This window comes from Augochlora pura, chromosome 5, assembly GCF_028453695.1.
Source record: "Augochlora pura isolate Apur16 chromosome 5, APUR_v2.2.1, whole genome shotgun sequence".
Classification (NCBI taxonomy): Eukaryota; Metazoa; Arthropoda; class Insecta; order Hymenoptera; family Halictidae; genus Augochlora; species Augochlora pura.
The window spans coordinates 6,203,037-6,223,603 of NC_135776.1; the positions used below are offsets into that span (position 1 = coordinate 6,203,037).

Below are 20,567 nucleotides of genomic sequence, written 5' to 3' on the forward strand. Positions count from 1 at the left end.
TCTCTGCAACAGTGTCGACTCCAGAAGAAACCTTGCTTTTAACAGCCTCAGAGTCTTCCTTAACTTCCCTCGCAACCTTATCTTTCGCTGTCTTGACGTCATCCGCTACTCCTTGCGCGGCAGTTTTTACTTTGTCTTCAGCCTTTTTGGTTCCCTCCATCACCTTCTCGCCAACAAGCTTGCCAGCATCTGCTACCTTCTGGACTCCGTCGCTGATTGTTTTAGCTGCTTTGTCCTTACTGTCCTCTGCTGCATCAACGATCTTGTCTTTAACGTCTTTAATGCCTGCTGCTGCTTTGTCTCTCGCGTGCGCTACGTCCTCCAACTTTTCTTCAGCAGCTTCCCGAGCTCTGGTCTTATCCTGCGACGCTTCTTTCTTCGTCTCATCAAGGAAGTCAGTGACGTCTTCGACAACCTCGTCAGCAGCGTGCTTTGCTCCTTTAAATAGACCTGAGAGGAAGCCACTGCCTTTCTCTTTTGCCTTCTTAGCTTCCTTCGCAGCTTTTTCCTTAGTCGACTCAGCTGTATCAGCGACTGCATCAACGCCTGATGCCACTTTGTCCTTTACCGCTTCTGCATCCTCTTTAACTTTGTCCTTCGTTGCTTTGGCAGCGTCGGTTGCTTGTTGAGCAGCTGTCTTCGCCTTTTCTTCGACCTGTTTCGCTCCCTCAGAGATCTTCTCTCCAGTAGCTTTGCCAGCGTCGGCCATCATCTGCACTCCACCAGCGACCTTCTCGCCAACCTTATCCTTAGCATCTTTCACGCCGGCAGACACCTTATCTGCTGCAGCCTTTCCTTCAGCTACAACCTTATCTTTCGCAGCTTCGACCTCTTTTGCCTTCTCGGCTGCTGCTTCCTTCAATTTCGCCTCTTCATCAGCAGCCTCCTTCTTGGTGTCATCAAGGAACTCTTTCATGTCGTCGGTCACTTCCTCGGCCGCGTGTTTCGCTCCCTTAATCAGACCGGAAAGAAAGCCGCCGCTCTTCTCTTTCGCTTTCTTTGCCTCCTTCGCTGCCTTATCCTTCGCGGCATCTAAACTCTCAGCAGTTGCATCCATCCCGGAAGCAACCTTCTGCTTTACCGTTGCGGCATCCTCTTTGATCCCAGTAGCCAGTTTGTCTTTCGCTGACTTAGCACCGTCAGCGACGTCTTTGACGGTTTCCTTTACCTTAGCCTCTGTCTTTTTCCCTGTCTCTGTGATCTTCTCACCGACAGCCTTGCCAGTATCTGTCACCTTATCAACACCTTCGGACACCTTCTCGCTGATCTTATCCTTGGCATCCTTCATTGTCGCCTCAGCTTTGTCTTTAGCTTCAACTACTTTATCCTTTGCCTGGCCCACTCCTTCGACCACTTTGTCAGTAGCTTGTTTTGCTTTGTCTTCGACAGACTTTCCAACCTCGACTGCCTTTTGGACTCCGTCGGACACTTTGTCGCTAACTTTGTCCTTGGTATCCTTCGCAGCAGCGGCAATCTTGTCAGCTGCATCTTTCGCGCCAGCTACTGCCTTGTCTTTCGCTTTCTCCATGTCCTTAGCCTTCTCAGCTGCTGCGTCTCGAAGTCTAGCTTGCTCTTCCGACGCTTCTTTTTTAGTCTCATCCAGGAATCCTCTGAACAAACCAGACAAGAAGTTGCTGCCTTTGTCTTTAGCTTTCTTCGCCTCCTTCGCGGCGGTGTCTTTCGTAGCTTCAAGGCTCTCGGCTGCAGCTTCCATTTCTGAAGACACTTTCTTCTTCGCAGCTTCAGCGTCCTCTTTGATTTCTTTGGACGCTTTGTCTGCTGCGTCTTTGACGCTATCACTGACGCCTTTAGCAGTGGCCTGTATCTTACCTTCAGTCTGTTTAACGCCTTCGGATACCTTCTCGCCAACAAGCTTGCCAGCATCTGCTACCTTCTGGACTCCGTCGCTGATTGTTTTAGCTGCTTTGTCCTTACTGTCCTCTGCTGCATCAACGATCTTGTCTTTAACGTCTTTAATGCCTGCTGCTGCTTTGTCTCTCGCGTGCGCTACGTCCTCCAACTTTTCTTCAGCAGCTTCCCGAGCTCTGGTCTTATCCTGCGACGCTTCTTTCTTCATCTCGTCGAGGAAGTCCGTCATGTCGTCGCTAGCTTCATCTGCCGAGTGCTTTGCTCCCTTAAACAGTCCCGAGAAGAAGCTACTGCCTTTCTCCTTCGCTTTCTTTGCCTCCTTCGCAGCTTTATCGGCTGCAGTCTCTGCTCCGTCGGCGACTGCACCCAATCCCGATGCAACCTTCTCTTTCACGACGGTTGCATCTTCTTTAACTTCTTTCGAGACTGCATCCTTCGCAGCTTTAGCACCGTCGACGACTTTCTGAGCTGCCGTCTCTGTCTTGTCTTTAACCTCCTTAGCTCCGTCAGAGATCTTTTCACCGGCTGTTTTGCCAGCGTCGGATACCTTTTGCACTCCATCCTGGACTTTATCTTTAACATCCTTCGCAGCGGTTGAAACCTTATCTTTCACGCCTTTGATATCCTCCACCACTTCTTCCTTTGCTGCCTTGGCATCCTTCAGTTTTTTGGCTGCAGCTTCCCGCACTATCGCGTCCTCTTCCGCAGCTTCCTTCTTGGTCTCATCGACGAAATCGTGGATGTCATCTGCTACATCATCGACTGCGTGCTTTGCACCCTTCAGTAAGCCTGAGAAGAAGCCGCTGCTCTTTTCCTTGGCCTCCTTGGCTTCCTTGGCGACTTTATCCTTCGCTGAGTCCACAGACTCGGAGACAGCCGTCACTCCAGACGACACTTTCTCTTTTACTGTTTCGGCGTCCTTCTTCAGCTCTTTCGACGCTTTATCTTTCGCGTCTCCGACACCTTCGGCGATACCTTTGCCCACTTCCTGGACCTTGGCTCCGGCTTGCTTCGCCCCAGCTGCCACTGCCTCGCCAGCAGCTTTACCAGCTTCCGACGCCTTCTGGGCTCCATCGGACACCTTGTCTGCGACGAAGTCAGAGGCTCCTTTCGCAGTCGTAGCGACCTTCTCCTTCGCAGCCTTTGCATCTGCTACTGCTGCGTCCTTTGCCTTTGCCGATTCTTTCTTCGTCTCATCAACTAGGTCTTTAACCTCCTCTGACACATCGTCAGCAGTTTGCTTAGCACCCTTGAACAGTCCAGAGAGGAACCCGCTGCCTTTCTCTTTCGCCTTCTTGGCTTCCTTCGCAGCTTTGTCTTTCGCTGCCTCTGCGCCTTCGGCGACTGAGTCCACGGTTGAGGAAACCTTATCCTTGACAGCTTCCGCATCTTTTTTGATTTCTTGGGCTACCTTGTCCTTCGCTGTCTTGGCGCCATCTGATATTCCTTGCGCTGTAGCCTTGGCTGCGTCTTCAGTCTGCTTGGCACCTTCGGACACCTTCTGAGCTCCTTCAGCCAACTTCTCGCCAACCTTGTCCTTAGCATCTTTAGCTGCTCCAAAGACTTTGTCTTTAGCTTTCTCGACGTCAGATACAGCCTTGTCCTTCGCTTTCTCCGCTCCCTTCAGCTTATCCGCAGCTGCCTCCCGCAATTTAGCTTCCTCTTCGGCAGCCTCCTTCTTCGTTTCGTCTAGGAATTCTTTCATGTCATCGGAAACGTCCTCGGCTGCATGTTTAGCTCCCTTGAAGAGACCCGACAGGAAGCCACTGCCTTTCTCCTTAGCTTTCTTAGCTTCCTTCGCAGCCTTGTCTTTTGCAGCCTCGGCACTGTCAGCGACTGCATCTACGCCCGACGAGACCTTTTGTTTCAGTAACTCTGTGTCTTCTTTGATCTCTTTGGACGCTTTGTCCTTTCCTTTCTTGATGCTATCGGACACTTCTCCAGCAGCAGCCTTTGCTGCAGCCTCTGTCTGCTTGGCACCGTCTGATAATTTATCTCCAACAGTTTTACCTGCGTCAGACACCTTCTGAACGCCATCAGCTACTGTTCCGCTGATCTTATCCTTCGTGTCAACCGCGGCTGATGCTACTTTCTCCTTAGCCTGGTCCAAACCAGACAGCGCTTTGTCCTTTGCACCGACAGCACTATCTACGTCATCTTTCGCAGTTGTTTGGGCCTTGGCAGCGGTCTCCTTGGCAGTCTCGGCGACTTTTTGGCCAACAGCCTTGCCATCGTCAGAAAGTTTCTGCATTGCATCAGAAGCTTTCTGAGTGACTTCGTCTTTCGCGTCTTTTACAGCGGATGCTGCTTTGTCTTTAGCCTGTTTAGCATCGGCTATTGCTCCGTCTTTGGCGGCCTCGATGTCTTTCATCTTCTTCGCGGCCATTTCACGCGCTCGGGCTTCCTCTTCAGATGTTTCTCTCTTCGTCTCGTCAAGGAAATCCTTGACGTCATCGGAAACCTCGTCAGCAGCGTGCTTTGCGCCTTTGAACAGACCAGAGAGGAAACCGCTGCCCTTTTCTTTCGCTTTTTTGGCCTCCTTTGCAGCTTTGTCTTTCGCTGCCTCGGCACCGTCGGCGACTGCGCCCACACCAGATGAAACCTTGCTCTTCGCTATCTCAGCATCCTCTTTGATTTCTTTAGATACTTTTTCCTTCGTATCCTTGGCTCCCTCGACCATGTCCTGTGCTGCTGTCTTTGTTTTATCCCGGACCTCTTTGGCTCCGTCGGAGATCTTTTCTCCAACAGCTTTGCCAGTGTCAGACACCTTCTGAACTCCGTCTGACACCTTGTCACTGATTTTATCTTTGACATCCTTTGCACCGGTGACGATTTTATCTTTCACATCCTTTGCTTCGGATACCGCTTTGTCTTTCGCTGCCTCGGCGTCTTTCACCTTCTCAGCAGCTGCGTCTCGAAGCCTGTCTTTCTCTTCAGAGGCTTCTCTCTTCGTTTCGTCGAGGAAGTCTTTAACGTCATCGGAAACTTCATCAGCAGTGTGTTTAGCTCCCTTGAACAATCCTGAAAGGAAGCCGCTGCCCTTCTCTTTGGCCTTTTTAGCTTCCTTCGCTGCTTTGTCCTTTGCTTCTTCTGCACTTTCAGCAACAGAATCCACACCAGATGTAACCTTCTCTTTCACTGCTGCGACGTCCTCCTTGATCTCCTTGGACACCTTGTCTTTTGTGTCTTTCGCACCGTCTACTACTTTTTGTGCTGTTGACTTCGTTTTATCGTGGATATCTTTAGCTCCGTCAGAGATCTTCTCGCCGACTGCTTTGCCGGTGTCGGTCACCTTTTGAGCTCCATCCGAGACTTTCTCACTGACCTTATCCTTCAAATCCTTTGCACCTGCGACCACTTTGTCTTTCGCATCTTTTACGTCAGCCACTGCCTTGTCCTTCGCCGCCTCGGCATCTTTGGTCTTCTGAGCGATTGCGTCTTGAACTTTGTCCCTTTCTTGAGATGCTGCTCTCTTGGTATCGTCAATGAGTTCTTTCGCATCGTCCGACACTTCGTCAGCAGTGTGTTTAGCTCCCTTGAATAAGCCGGAGAGGAAGCCACTGCCCTTCTCTTTGGCCTTTTTAGCTTCTTTCACTGCTTTGTCCTTCGCTGTTTCTGCACTGTCAGTAACTGCCCCTATTCCAGAGGCAACCTTCTGCTTAACTGCGTCGGCGTCTTCCTTGACTTCTTTGGAAACTTTATCCTTCGCAGTCTTTACACCGGTCGTTACGTCTTGCGCCACAGCCTTCGCTTTGTCTTCGACTTGCTTCGCTCCCTTAGCGGCTTTGTCTTTAGCAGCCTCTGCGCTATCCGCGACAGCAGCCACTCCAGATGCGACCTTATCTTTCACGATGGCAGAGTCTTCTTTGATCTCCTTCGCAACCGTGTCTTTAGCTGTCTTGGCTCCATCGACTACCTTTTGTGCTGCACTGCCAGCCTTATCTTTTACTTCCTTCGCACCTTCAGCGATCTTTTCACCTGCTGCTTTGCCTGCATCGGTCACTTTCTCAGCTCCATCGTGGGCCTTCTCGCTGATCTTGTCTTTGACATCCTTCGCAGCAGTAACGACTTTGTCTTTGCCAGCTTTTAGATCCTCTGCAATTTTATCTTTAGCAGCTTCTGCGTCTTTGGCTTTCTCTGCTGCAGCCTCTTTCAATTTAGCCTCCTCTTCGACTGCCTCCTTCTTCGTTTCTTCAAAGAAGTCGGTAACGTCTTCAGCAACTTCCTCAGCTGCGTGTTTAGCGCCTTTGAAAAGACCAGAAAGGAAGCCACCGCTCTTTTCTTTCGCTTTTTTCGCCTCCTTCGCTGCTTTGTCTTTTGCAGCTTCTGCACCATCGCCGACTGTGTCCACCGTAGAGGATATCTTCCGCTTCATCGTTTGCGTACCATCCTTTAGATCTTTGGAAACTTTATCTGCCGCATCCCTGACATCGTCGGTAGTCGCCTTTGCCTTATCTTCAGCCTGTTTAGCAGTCTCCGAGATCTTCAAGCCAGCAGCTTTACCAGCATCAGAGACTTTCTGTGCTCCGTCAGATATGCCCTCGCCAATTTTAGCCGCAGTGTCCTTCGCAGCTTCCGATACTTTGTCTTTGGTGTCTTTCAAGTCTGCTGCAGCCTTGTCCTTTGCTGCCTCAACCTGTTTCAATTTATCTTTAGCTGCCTGTTCGGCTTTAGCCTTCTCATCGGTTGCCTCTTTCTTCATTTCGTCCAGGAAATCCTTCACGTCATCAGTAGCTTCGTCCGCAGCGTGTTTTGAACCCTTGAAGAGTCCAGAGAGGAAGCCACTGCCCTTTTCTTTGGCTTTCTTGGCTTCCTTAGCAGCTTTGTCTTTCGCTGCCTCGGCACCGTCGACGACTGCATCTACACCAGATGAAACCTTACCCTTTACTACCTCAGCATCTTCTTTAATCTCCTTAGACACTTTATCTTTCGTGTCTTTGGCTCCGTCGGCTATGTACTGCGCTGCTGACTTTGTCTTATCTTGGACCTCTTTAGCGCCATCGGAGATCTTTTCTCCAACAGCTTTGCCCGTGTCAGACACCTTCTGAACTCCGTCTGACACCTTATCACTGATTTTATCTTTGACGTCCTTTGCACCGGTGACGATCTTATCCTTCACATCCTTCGCTTCGGTTACCGCTTTGTCTTTCGCTGCCTCGGCATCTTTCACCTTCTCAGATGCTGCGTCACGAAGTCTGTCTTTCTCTTCGGAGGCTTCTCTCTTCGTCTCGTCGAGGAAATCCTTAACGTCATCGGAGACTTCATCAGCAGTGTGTTTAGCTCCCTTGAACAATCCAGAAAGGAAGCCGCTGCCCTTCTCTTTGGCCTTCTTAGCTTCTTTTGCTGCTTTGTCTTTCGCAGCCTCTGCGCCTTCAGCAACAGCATCCACTCCAGATGCAACCTTCTCTTTCACTGCTGCGGCGTCCTCTTTGATTTCTTTGGACGCCTTGTCCTTTGCTGTTTTGACACCCTCGGCTACTCCTTTAGCTGCTGCTTTGGTCTTATCCTCAACTTGGGCAGCTCCTTCAGATAATTTCTCACCAACTGCCTTGCCAGCATCTGCTACTTTTTGCGTACCTTCAGTCAGCTTCTTGTCGACTTTGTCCTGAGCGTCCTTTGCAGCGTCGACCACTTTGTCTTTAGCGTCTTTAATCTCTGATGCGACCTTATCCTTTGCCGTCTGTGCATCCTTGGCTTTCTTGGCCGCTGCGTCTCGGAGTTTAGCCTCTTCGTCAGTTGCTTCTTTCTTAGTCTCGTCAACGAATTCCTTGACATCTTCCGCCACTTCATCAGCTGCGTGCTTAGCTCCCTTGAACAAACCAGAAAGGAAGCCACTGCCCTTCTCTTTGGCTTTTTTAGCCTCTTTAGCTGCCTTATCCTTCGCGGCCTCCGCGCTGTCGGCAACTGCAGCCACGCCAGATGCAACCTTTTCCTTTGCGATGGCAGCATCTTCTTTAATTTCTTTCGCCGTGGCATCCTTCGCAGCCTTTGCTCCGTCAACCACTTTATGTGCTGCTGCTTCCGTCTTGTCCTTGACATCCTTAGCTCCGTCAACTACTTTCTGTGCTGCTGCTTCCGTCTTGACCTTGACATCCTTAGCTCCGTCAACTACTTTATGTGCAGCTGCTTCCGTCTTGTCCTTGACATCCTTAGCTCCGTCTGTGATCTTTTCGCCAGCTGCTTTGCCAGTATCTACCACTTTTTGTGCTCCATCTTGAACCTTTTCGCTGACCTTATCCTTCACATCCTTTGCAGTGGCAACGACTTTATCTTTACCAGCTTTTAGATCATCGACAACTTTGTCCTTAGCAGATTCTGCGTCTTTTGCTTTCTGAACTGCGGCTTCCTTCAATCTCGCCTCCTCTTCGGCAGCCTCCTTCTTGGTTTCATCCAAGAACTCCTTAACGTCTTCTGACACCTCGTCCACAGACTGCTTTGCTCCTTTGAACAAACCAGAAAGGAAGCCGCTACCTTTCTCCTTCGCTTTTTTGGCCTCCTTGGCTGCTTTGTCCTTCGCAGCTTCAGCGGTCTCTGCAACTGCAGTCGCTCCGGTTGTGATCTTGTCTTTAACGATGGCAGCGTCTTCTTTAGCCTCTTTCGCAACTGCATCCTTTGCAGTCTTGGCGCCGTCTACTACCTTCTGTGCTGCTGTCTCCGTTTTATCTTTGACTTCTTTAGCTCCGTCAGCGATCTTTTCACCTGTCGCTTTACCAGCATCGGTCACCTTTTTCGCTCCATCATGAACTTTTTCGCTAACCTTGTCCTTAGCATCTTTCGCAGTGGCAACGACTTTGTCTTTTCCAGATTTTAGATCGTCCACGATTTTATCTTTGGCAGTCTCGGCATCCTTTGCTTTCTCTGCAGCTGCTTCCTTTAATTTCGCTTCCTCTTCAGCTGCCTCCTTCTTGGTATCGTCCAAGAACTCTTTAACGTCATTCACTTCGTCAGCCGCGTGCTTGGCTCCCTTGAACAAACCAGAAAGGAAGCCACCAGTTTTCTCCTTCGCCTTCTTCGCCTCCTTCGCTGCTTTGTCTTTCGCAGCCTCTGCGCCATCTACGACTGCGTCCACACCAGATGCAACTTTTTCCTTCGCCAGATCAGCATCCTTTTTAATCTCCTTCGCAGCAGCATCCTTTGTTGCCTTTGCGCCATCAACTACTTCGTGAGTTACTGTTACAGTTTTTTCTTTGACATCTTTAGCTCCGTCTGCGATCTTTTCTCCAGCGACTTTGCCGGCATCGGATACTTTCTGGACGCCATCTTGAACCTTACCACTGACCTTATCCTTTACGTCCTTCGCCGCGAGGACAACGGCGTCCTTTCCTTCCTTCGCCTCGGCTAGAACCTTATCTTTCCTGGTCTCTGCATCTTTAACCTTCTCAGCAGCTTTGTCGCGAAGCTTGCTCTCCTCTTCGGCTGCTTCTTTCTTGGTGTCGTCCAGGAACTCTTTAACATCCTCCGACACCTCGTCGGCAGCGTGTTTCGCGCCCTTGAAGAGCCCGGACAGGAAACCACTGCCCTTTTCCTTCGTCTTTTTAGCGTCGTCCTGGATCTCCTTGGACAACTTGCTCGCCTCTGATTTTCCCTCATCGACTACACCTTTGCCCGTATCCTGAACCTGGTGGGCAGTATCTAAAGTAGCACTCGCAATGTTCTGCGTGTCCTCCAAGAACTTAGCAGTGGTCTCCTTGAGAGCTTTGTCGACAGGCTTGATCTCCTCTGGCGGTGCGCTCTTCTCGCGCGACCTGCTCCTCGATTCCCTGGACAGTTTCGGACTTCTGAATATGCCGAGGATGCCAGTTCCTTTATCTTTATCGGCAGGCTCCGGCTCTGGCGCTTTAACAGGCTTCTGCACGTCGTCGGCGTGATGTAAACTTTCTGCCGTCTTCCGAACGTCGTCCAAGAACGCAGCAGTGACGTGCCTCGTCTCCTCGTCGCCGCTGTCGAAGGAAGTGTCTTTGGAGGAGCTCTTCTCCCTGGACGCGCTCCTCTTCTTGCTCTTCAGCTTCGGGCTCTTGAACATGCTGAAGAACCCTCCGGCCTTGTCCTTGCCCTCCTCGCCCTCCTTCTGCCCCTCAGCTGGCTCCTTCTGCCTCTCCAAACTCCTCTCCTTCGCTTCCGCCTTTCCGTTCATGTCCTTCTGCGGGGTCCGTCTGTCGATCTCAGACCGCTTCTGGACCTCCGCGATGTCGTACGAGTGCCCGTTCAGCTTGTCCTTAGGCGTGTCGTCGTACTGGACGTGCGAAGCGAAGGTGTGCACCTCGTCCTTGACGATAGGAGCCCTCTCCTCGACTTTAGCCGGGGTCATCGTGCTCTCCGCGAGTTTCCTCGTGTCGTCCAACAGTTTCCCCGTGGCGACTCTCACCTCCTCGTCGCCGCTGTCGAGGGAGGACTCCTTGGACTTCTTCAGCTTCTTCTCCTTCGACTTCGGGCTCTTGAATATGCCGAAGAACCCGCTGCCTTTCTCTTTCTCTTGATCCTCGCCCGCCGCAGCCGCCGCGCTGTCGGGCGCGTCTTTGCTCGCTACTTTCGCTTCCGGCTTCGTTTCTCGATGGTCTTCCGGTTGCATCGCCGCCGCAGTTCTCCTGGAGTCATCCAGGAACTGCAAGGTGGCTAGTTTGACGTCCGGACCGAGCGTTGTCTCCGTGATCACGATGTCCGTTCGTGTTTCCGGCCCCGGTGGAGCGGGGGCTTTGACCTCCTCGTCGCCGCTGTCGAAGGACGCATCCTTGGACCCGGCCTTGCTCTTCTTCAGCTTCGATCCTTTGAAGATACCCGACAGTATTCCGCCGCTCTTCTCCTTCGATTTTTTCGCGTCGTCCTCTTGCTTGTCGTCGGGAGCGACGTATTGAGCGGTGTAAACGCCTTCGTAAGCGGACACTGGTTTATCGCTGGCGGGTTTGCTGTCTTTTGGAATGTGTTTCTGTTTCGGCTCGTCATATTGTTTGCTCTCTTTCGTTCTACCCGGCGAACCCTTTGCTGTTTCCTTCGGCGGACTCGTAGGCGACGTGAGCTTCTCGTCGATCTCCTTACCTTCTTTCGACATCAGCTCCTTCGTGCTAACCGTTATCTGTTTTCCGTTCGACACCGCGTCTTTCGGCGACGTCTGATCGACCTCTTTCACGGTGATCGTCTGCGTGATCACCGGCGGCTGACCCGTCTTACTGTCGCTGACCGATACCACGGTTTTCGAGGCGACTATCGTCACGCCCTTGTCGCCCTTTCCGTCGCGCACGTAACGCTGCTTGATTATGGTCGGCTCGACCACCGGCACGCCCTCCGTCACCGGTCCCGTTAATACAACGTGCTTCTTATCCGTTCCCGGTCTATCCCCTAACTGTTCCCTAACGAAACTTTGAACTACAGCACCTCTTGCCTCTTTATCATCGTCCCGCGCATCATCATCATCATCATCATCACAAACCACCGACCACCCTTCCTTCGCTAACTTCCCCTTCTCTTTCTCCGCGTCTGCTATTACACCTGTTAATTAAGTATCACATATTTTAGGCATCTGTAAACGTGGCAAAATAAGAAGAACACATTTTGTTTGATTTTGTTTGTTTTTTTTTTTTTAATTATTATTATTTTAATTTGTTTGCTTTGCTTTAGCGGTTGTTGTTGCTGTTTTTTTTTAAAGGATTGATTGCAACGAAACGTTCGTTTCGTCGTGATTAGTGTAAGCCAGCTATCACGGCATTGCTGTTTTTTTTGTATTGAGAATTCAGCGGTTAGACTCTCGTGTGTGGTTTTACTTTTTTTGTTTTTTTGTGCATCGAGTGGAGTTTATCGTGCCATGGACCTGTTGTCCAAGGATGTGTACTCTCTTTTGGTAATGGTTACTTTTCGTTTCGTTTGATTGGTAATAATTAATCGTTATGCGGTCGCACCGGCGACTTTCGAATCTCTGTACGCGGTGTTTTTTCGTTTTTTTGGTAATCGTGCAATGCCGAATTTGTTTTTAGGAAGAAACTGTGAGCAAAATTACCACGATCGGAAATTATTTTCGAATCTCGGGGGTGTTCTCCTCCGGAGCAATAGGATCGCGTTCTCGTCAAGCATAATGTCCCAAAAATGGATTCCGGGCTACAAACGAACGGTACTGTATCATTTCAATAGAAAATACGAATTCTTTTTAATAGAAAATACGACTTTGTTTCAACTGAAAATACGATTTTATTTTAATAGAAAATGCGACTTCATTTTAACACTTTAACGACCGGTCGTAAAAAAGCTCAATGTTCAACTTTCGTTTCGATTTTATTTATTAACCGCGAGAGATATTTAATATTTAGAAAATTATATAGTAATAGTGAAGCTTACGGTAGTGCTAACAATATTAATAATTTATACGAAATTATTGGTTACCGTGACAATCGATTAATAGGCTACCAATCGGTGGAAAAAGCCGATTTATAGGTTACCGGTCGGTAAAGTGTTAATAGAAAATAATCTACGCCTTTCCCTTTCCAAACGAACTACCCCATAAACCGTCGCGCCCCGTCGCCAATAAAATCTAATAAAAGAAAATACTAAAAACAACTGCACAAAAATTCGGTTGCTTCGTCTTTAAACACCCGGTCCACGTTAACCCGACCGTTCGTTTCACTCGGAAAGCATTTTCCAAAGCGCTGCCCTCCGAAGGATAACGCCACCGAGTCGTTGATTCAAAAACAACGTGAAATCATCAACGAGACGCGCCCGTCACGCGCACGAGGTTCTAATCGTGAAAGTTAGCGGTGGTACTGTGAAAATCGAACAAGACTTTGAGAGCTGTTCCGTGTGCCCGCACAGTTAGGCCACGCACAATGTCGGCCATACATGCAACGCCAAAAAATTGCAGCGAAACCTTGTTGCTGAAACAAATTAATGGGACGAAGTGTGTCGAAGAGAAAGTAGAAAAATGCCATTAGTGAATCATTAAAAAATGAGAGAGATAGAGAGAGATAGAGACACAGAGAATCGCAATTATAATACAGTCGATGCGAGTAGTCGGTTTGTAGGCGCAAAAAAAGAAAAAGAGAAAAAGAAATGAAGAAGTAGCAGAAAGATAAATAAAGTAAGTATCGTTACGCAATTAATCAAATAAAAAGCAAGCTGAATCGATTCGAAGATAGATCCGCATCCGGCGCTGCCAGAACCTGTGAGTGAAAGTATATAGAGTAGATGATAATAAAAAAATGCCAACAAAATGAGATAAAAATGTTCTAGTGCCGGCGACCGTTCGTAAACTAAGAACGCTCGTGAATTCGTGTCCAGAATCAATGCTGTGCTATAGTTCTAGATGGTCGTCGTTCTCTACGTCTTGAACGTAAATTGGCAACTGTACGCGCGAAACTGTTTGTCGTTTGCGCAATGTAAAGATCATGTACGTTACATCGTCAACGGTACGCGGTGTCGCGAAATATAAAGGGTGTCCCAAATTGTAATGTTAACATCGGGTTAACAGTCTGCACTTGGTTTGGTTTTTAGGTATGTAAATTATCGGGACCTTTAGCTAAAATACTAATTCGAACGAATCTCATTAAAGCAGAAAGTTTTGCTAAATCTCAAAAATAGTCTTCGAATCCTTTACACTAATAACTGGCGAAATAATTAAATTAAATACAATAATTATTGGCGAAAATTCATATAAATGTTTGGTGACCTCGGTTAGTAAACCTAGTTTACATAAACACTCTGAAAAGCGCAATATTGTTGATCTAAGTCACAGCAAAGTTGATTAGTATTCCTCTTTTGAATTTTTGTTATAACTTCTTAACAAAGCTCTATACGACCTATGCTTACATAACATTTTTTTCTTACTTTCTGCCATAGAATACGCTGACAAAGTTTGAACCTTAAAAACTGGGACACCCTGTATATATATATTTATTCGAAACGTTTGCGAACGACTCGTGCACAGATCCACTGTAAATTGTATCGTTCCGACGGAAGAGAAGACAGAATAGTACAACATGTGAATATATTATATTTGTTACAGTCGGCTGTATTTTGTTATTAAGCTATTCCCTATTGCAGATTATCTCTATAGGAAACAGAATTGTATTTTTATCGTAAAACGATAAGAAGACAAAGGGCATTGAATTAACCGACACAACGCGTTCCACGTCGTAATTACGCACGAATTCCTAACAAGAATCGTGAGTTAAATAATTATTTCGACAATGTGCACGATCCACGGGGATTTAGTTATAAAGATCTGCTTTCAATCCTCTCGCGTGTATGCGCGATTATTTGCACAATTTATGTACAATTATTTGCACGATTTGTGCAGAAAGTGTTTCTATTCCTGCTGCACGATCTTACTTCCTGTTCGCGTTCGTTTAATAAAAATAAACGAGGTCTTCGAGGTTAAACGTGGCTTAAAAATTCGTCAGAGTTCAGCCTCGATTATAAAATATTATCTGTTGAGAAAAGGAGCGTCGATCATGCGGCAAGGATAGATAGAACAGTTATCTGTAAAGATCATTAGAAAAAATCTGAACAACTCCGAGTGATTGTTTTTTAAATGTCGTGGTGTTTCATTTCCTACAGAAAAGTGTGAAGTAATTGTATAAGAACAATATCATGTTTATTATATTTTACACGATGTACCGTGGGGCATTTCACCAAAAAACTGGCCAAAATTCTGTTTCAAAAGTCTTGCGTGAAATATTTCATTTTCGTACTATATAATAAAACACTTATAATTTTTAAATATTGATTTTAAACATTGGTTTTAAATATTGACTTTAAACATTAATTTTAAATATTGTATTCTACATTATCTGTACTTCTGCAACTAACGATATTATAAAATTAGCAATAATTCAGTAAAGCAATTCTATACCATCTATATTAAAGACGTTTAAGAAAATTAACAAATAAATTCCAATAAATAAACTAATTCATTTAAGTCGCGAAAATAAATTTGTATTAAAGTGAAATAACATAAATGAACTAAAATTATTTATAAACATTTACAGGTCTATATAAGTCTATCAAGTTTGTATAATTTACTGATCCTGTACATCCCTCTGTAAAATTGTTCTCCTGTAAATTCGTTCTCATGGAAACGAGTGAAATAATTTTGGCCAGCTTTCACGACCGAATGCCGCACGGTGCTCGAATTCGGGATCAAAAACTGTTCCCAATTATCGTGTCAAAGCCGTTCATCGGAAAACCGTCTCGAGAACGTCAGAAGTGCAAAACATGAGGTGTCTAAATTGCTGGTAGTCTAAACTAAAAAAATATAAACGAAAACACAGTTTTGAACAGCGATGAACTATAACAATGAACACGATGTCACTAGAAGCGAGATCTTGAGTATATATTCGGCCATGTAGCACTAGTGAATTCGAATATCAGATGCCGACGAATGGTTAATAAAGAAGTTCGCTGTCCTCGAACCAAGCGTGGATGATATTATCGCGTTAAAAGATCGTCATGCTGCTGCGTACTTCCGCGACGGGAAGATCAATGTGGCGCAAGGCCGCGATTTAATGGATTATGGATATACGCGCCGCTATGATCCCACCGGGATTGACGTTATTGCCAGCTTTTTAGATAATTGACACAGTGCAGCACGTCGAAGCGCGGCCCCTCAACCCACCATTTTCTCGGTTCAGCAAAGATGCGGAAGACCACTTACCGGCTACTATCCGGCTGGCGTCCGCGATCACTCTTCGTCGTCTCTCGTCTTCGTCGACCTCGTCGCGTGACTTTTTACTCATCGTGTCTGCCACATGGCATTTCTGTTCGAGAAACTCGGCCATTACGTCCCGTAGCTCTTTCTCGTCGCTCGCGTACTTATCTTTGATGGGGGTCGAGGTTCCGTTGAATACAGTGCCGTTTGTGATCGTGACATGCTGTTTTGCTGTTCGGTGCGACAAACAAACAAGAAAACAGTGATTTAAAGACGCGTGACCGAGAACCGGCTACGATTTTCGTCGCTGAGGCGCACAGGAAACACACTATGATCGCGTAGTCGGCTAGTGCACGTGAAATGCCCGATTATCCCCCCTATTGTCATTTTCCTTAAAGCGCTCTATTTACTCTCAATTGTGCATGGCTAGGGGAAATAGACCTTTCAAATATTAAATAGATTACAAATATTTTCATCTTCTCATTTAACATAAAATTTGGCGAATAATCTTCATTTGAATTGGAGCTTACATATAGTAATAGTGTTCTATATATATTTATTGCATTCATGTTTGACTATTTAATATTATAATGTAACTACTATCGCAGAGAAAGTTCATTATATATATTTATTAAGACGTTTAGAGAAACGTCTATAAAAAAATTGAAATAAATATAATAATAATAATAATAAATCAATTACTTTGATTAATGATTTGGACAAAAATTATATAAAACGTCGGACATTTCACATGTATCGATCTAAAAGACAGTGAGTACTGTGCGTTTATGACGCGTGCGTATTTGTATGTACAGTACAATAAAGGAACAGAATTTTTGCTGCAATTTTTCATAGCTTGGAAAGTCATTTGTTTTCCATTGAGCCGACATACGAATCATTATAATGTAGTTCGCAAAAATTGCGTGTATTGAACGTGTATATTACGAACAGCTGACATAAGAATTCGGATATAGCGATTATAATATTTACAGTTTGATAATCTGTGTATGAAAATGAGTAATGTGTATAAACCTATAATGTATGGTGTAATTATTAATATATATAGATTAATAATGTATACATCATTATTAATGTATATAGATTAATAATGTATTTATAATAATTAATATCCATAAATCAATAATCTATACAAATCAATGACGTGTATAAATTAACGGCGTGTTTAAAATCATTAATATGAAATCGTTACTATAAAATCAATGAAAAATATTTCTCTCTTGAATAATTTATTCGCATAATAATCGGTATACGAATAACGCTGCTCGCGTTAACGACGTGTAAACGTTGAAAAAATTCACGCAAAATAGTGCACTGAGACAGCAAATAATACTGTTATGCGAGCGAATGTACAATGCTTTATTAAAAAGGTGCTTTCGAAGAAATGTGAAACCTGATCTTATGATCTAATACATTTTTCTTAGCAATGACAGGAAATAAGGCTGGCTTGTTATTCACAAGAATAATGCAAGCAGTGACGTCATATCCTTTATAGAATTGCGATCGCGCGCGCGCGACAGTGTGTGTGTATATGTGTACTGTTGAATAGGATTCCAATTGAAAAAAAAAAATATCTTTTGCATATTGGTAATAAAATATCGAATAAGAACAAGTAAAAGACAGTTAATAATATAGTGAGATTGTAAAATACGTACTTGGTGTTTCGTGCTTCGTGCCGGTAATACTGATTTCTCCGGCAGATTCAGATTCCTAAACAATAAATTCATTGCATGAATAATTCACTCTTGATGCATTAACGCATACGTTTTTAACATTTACACAGATTCATCGTGCACACGGAATTATTGAAATAAATATAAGAAAGTAAGAATACGAATCTTTATCTTCTTAAAATCATCATGCGAAACAATATATGGTAAAAATATTAAAATAATATTAGAAAATAGTTACATTAGATTAAAACAATTAAAACTATCGAGAGAAGCAACAACTATGTAATTAATATTTCTTGAAATTAAAGCGAATCAGTTCGTTTTGCATAAGTGATAATAGTTTTAAATAATTAAAATTATTTAGAAGAGCTACAGCTATTCAACTAGCGTCTTTTAACACTAATAATAATTGTTTATACTTTACACAGAGATTCTTTGCACAGGATTAATACTAATCGCTATTGTAATAAACAGGAATGGATTTAAAATGAATCACCTCTCTCAATAATTTTAACAAGTTGCAAATGGCATAGTAGTCTATTCAAATAATATAAAAATTTCTGCGATTCGTACGAACCTTGCTTCTATTGAGTTCGTAATCCGGATCCATCTTCGGATCCATTTTCGCGTCGCGTCGCAACGACGTGTCCCTTGAAGGTCCTAATTCTTCTTTCAAAGAATCGAATCCAGGCTGATCTAATCGAACTCTGGCGACTGCTTTCTCCACGTCGTCTGTCACCAACTCCACGTTAAATATACACTTTTTCACAATGTCCTCGCGGCCGATCTTGTTCAGCGCCTTCTCGATCGAATTTCCTGCAGAAACATGAACGTATGTATCACCACTAGTACACGCCAGTTTATACTCTGTATACTATAGAATTCTTTCTTCAATGTGCTCGCTCATTTAACGACTATTCAGCGGATCGGGACTTCGCTCAACGAGGAACGCACTTCATCAGACTCTTTCCAAAGAAGTTCTATGGGGCGTTGTTTATCTAATCGGTTATCGCGCCATTCATTAACCTTTCAGCCTCGAATTAAGCATCGTTTATTTTAAACGACTTGTTCAATTACTTTTGGAGATAAGGGAGCGAGGAATTTCTTAAAACAACAATTTCTGCCGCGGTGATCTTAACCCACCCTGTCGGTGATTTGTGTTGTCTCCATGTATAATATATAGCATATATTATAATATATATTGTATTGTAATTTTAATATCTAGTATAATAATTACAACATTATAATTATGATATATTGTATTACAATTATAATATCTAGTGTAATAATTATAACATCATAATTATAATTATAATATATGTTACTATATACTATTATATTATACATTGTAATGTAATATACTGTATTTAATATAATTTAGCTTCTATATGAATTATACCATGTAATGTAATACATTCTACTCAATGCAAATTAACAGCTATATTAACATCTTTCGATCCATATTTTATATTACCTTAATTATACAACATGATAACAAGACATCAACATTACATCCCATAGTATAACAAATTTCACTCAAGATAATTTTACTACTATATTAACATCTGATTCTTCTCGATTATCTATGTCATCACAATTACACCATACAATATAATAATTTGCACTCAATGTAATTTAACATTAATATTCTCCTGATCGCGCGTCTAGTTATGCAACACCTGTGCAACAATGCATAATAGCATCGAGTAAAATATTATATAAAACCACCGCGAAGCAATTTTTTAAAATACTAATTGAGAAAAAGCACAACCATTAAGAAATAGATCAAATTAGTATTGTCTTTTGTCAATATCTAAACTAATGAATTTATAATTGCTATATTTAGACGAATGTTTTCGTCACTCCGGATATGTGTTGACGATTAGGCCACGGGTCGATCGAATAATAAGAACGTCAGTCAAAACACGATACCCCAATTCGATAAGAAGATCGCCTCTCGCACAGCACCGAAATTATCACAACTTCGCAGAAGTCTGTCCACCGTACGACTGGAGCTAAACTAAATGACCGATGTCCCTAATCAACAACAAGCATTCCACGCGTTCTTCGCACTTTACACGCGCGATCCGCCCGATTGAATGATAGCGGAAAATTGCTAGTTACTCGTAAACACCCCTATGGAAATAATTGTTAAGCTTTGCTGTTAAGCTTTGACTGACTGCGATCACCGAGTCGTTTTTCAATCAGGATTATTTATATCGTCATCTAATTACCCAATTTTCGATAATTTAATCGAATTAATTGCAGTATCTCTGAAAATATTCTTTGGTAAATCGATGTATAAAATTAGCGAACATCTGGGCAATATTTATCGAAAATGGAAACGAAGATAATATTTTTATAAATAAGTTTCAATGCTACTATTTGAATGTAGAAGTTATGTCAATTCGTTTGGAGCGATGGCATGGTTTTCAAATAATTTGTGATGAGAAGGATTTTATTTTAAGAAATTGCTAAGAGGAAAATCCTCTTCCCAAAAAGCTTGTGCTTAAGAGGTTTCGATCACTATAATTAGATTTGAAATAATATCCCAAATAATTATCAAATAAAATAAGGTATTATTTGAAATTATATGTGAAAGAATTATCTAATAAAATAAGATGTTATTTGAAATAACTGTCTAGTCTGATGACCGTAAAATATAATAAAATTGTAGAGACAGAAGAACAATTCAACAATAGCTCTAAAAAATGATCAGAAGTCAGAATTTACCGCCATTAAATCTCTGATTCGTACAACGATCTTAAAAAGATATTATTTTGCATAAAACATCCACAATCCAATCACAAATGCCATCAATTATAAAATCGTGAAAACTATCGCTCGATACTAAAAAATGACACCGTAATAAAACGCGTAATCAACAATACGTTTCTCAATGCTACACACCTGAGCTCATCGATACCTGACATCTCTGAGCAGGTGTTCTCCTAAACAGCAACGACAGCTCGCTGACATACGTGTTAGTCCTTTCGTTTTCGTACTCCTGATACAAGGATATGAACATGTTCTCATTCATATCTCACCAAGAACAATTAAAACAATGGAAAACAAAGCGTCAAGTGGAACGAAGCAAATTGCAGAAGAGTCGCACAGAGAGATGCACTGTCACTTTCACTGTATTCACGATTGAATGGGCCGCGGTTTACTGTTTACCAGTAAACGATTGCAGAACAGATACTGTGGTGGTATGTAAGCGCATTGCTGTCGTGTGTCAGTGCCATTAGCATCGACAGAAAGGGTGGGAGAAAAGAGTCCATAGGTTTATGTCAGGCATAATAATGCGAGGATGAGATCACCAACTACGTTGCTACTCAGATTCCACAGGTCTTAGTCAAACCGCGCACGTCTGATTAATT

At 44.1% G+C, this 20,567-nt stretch overlaps 1 protein-coding gene across 14 annotated transcripts in view; it reads right to left on the reverse strand.

Moving 5' to 3' along the window:
• LOC144470402 (uncharacterized) overlaps window positions 1–20,567 on the reverse strand; it is a 153,422-nt gene that overhangs the window by 19,476 nt on the left and 113,379 nt on the right. For 13 of the 14 annotated variants that reach the window (XM_078181479.1, XM_078181476.1, XM_078181471.1 and 10 more), the window contains 3 exons: window positions 17,765–18,003; window positions 17,170–17,224; window positions 15,503–15,727 (listed from right to left, as the gene is read on the reverse strand). In XM_078181479.1, coding sequence (XP_078037605.1) covers window positions 15,503–15,727; window positions 17,170–17,224; window positions 17,765–18,003 — 519 coding nt within the window. Of the gene's footprint in view, window position 1; window positions 11,353–15,502; window positions 15,728–17,169; window positions 17,225–17,764; window positions 18,004–20,567 lie in introns of all 14 variants that reach the window. The other variant, XM_078181478.1, reaches the window with a different exon arrangement.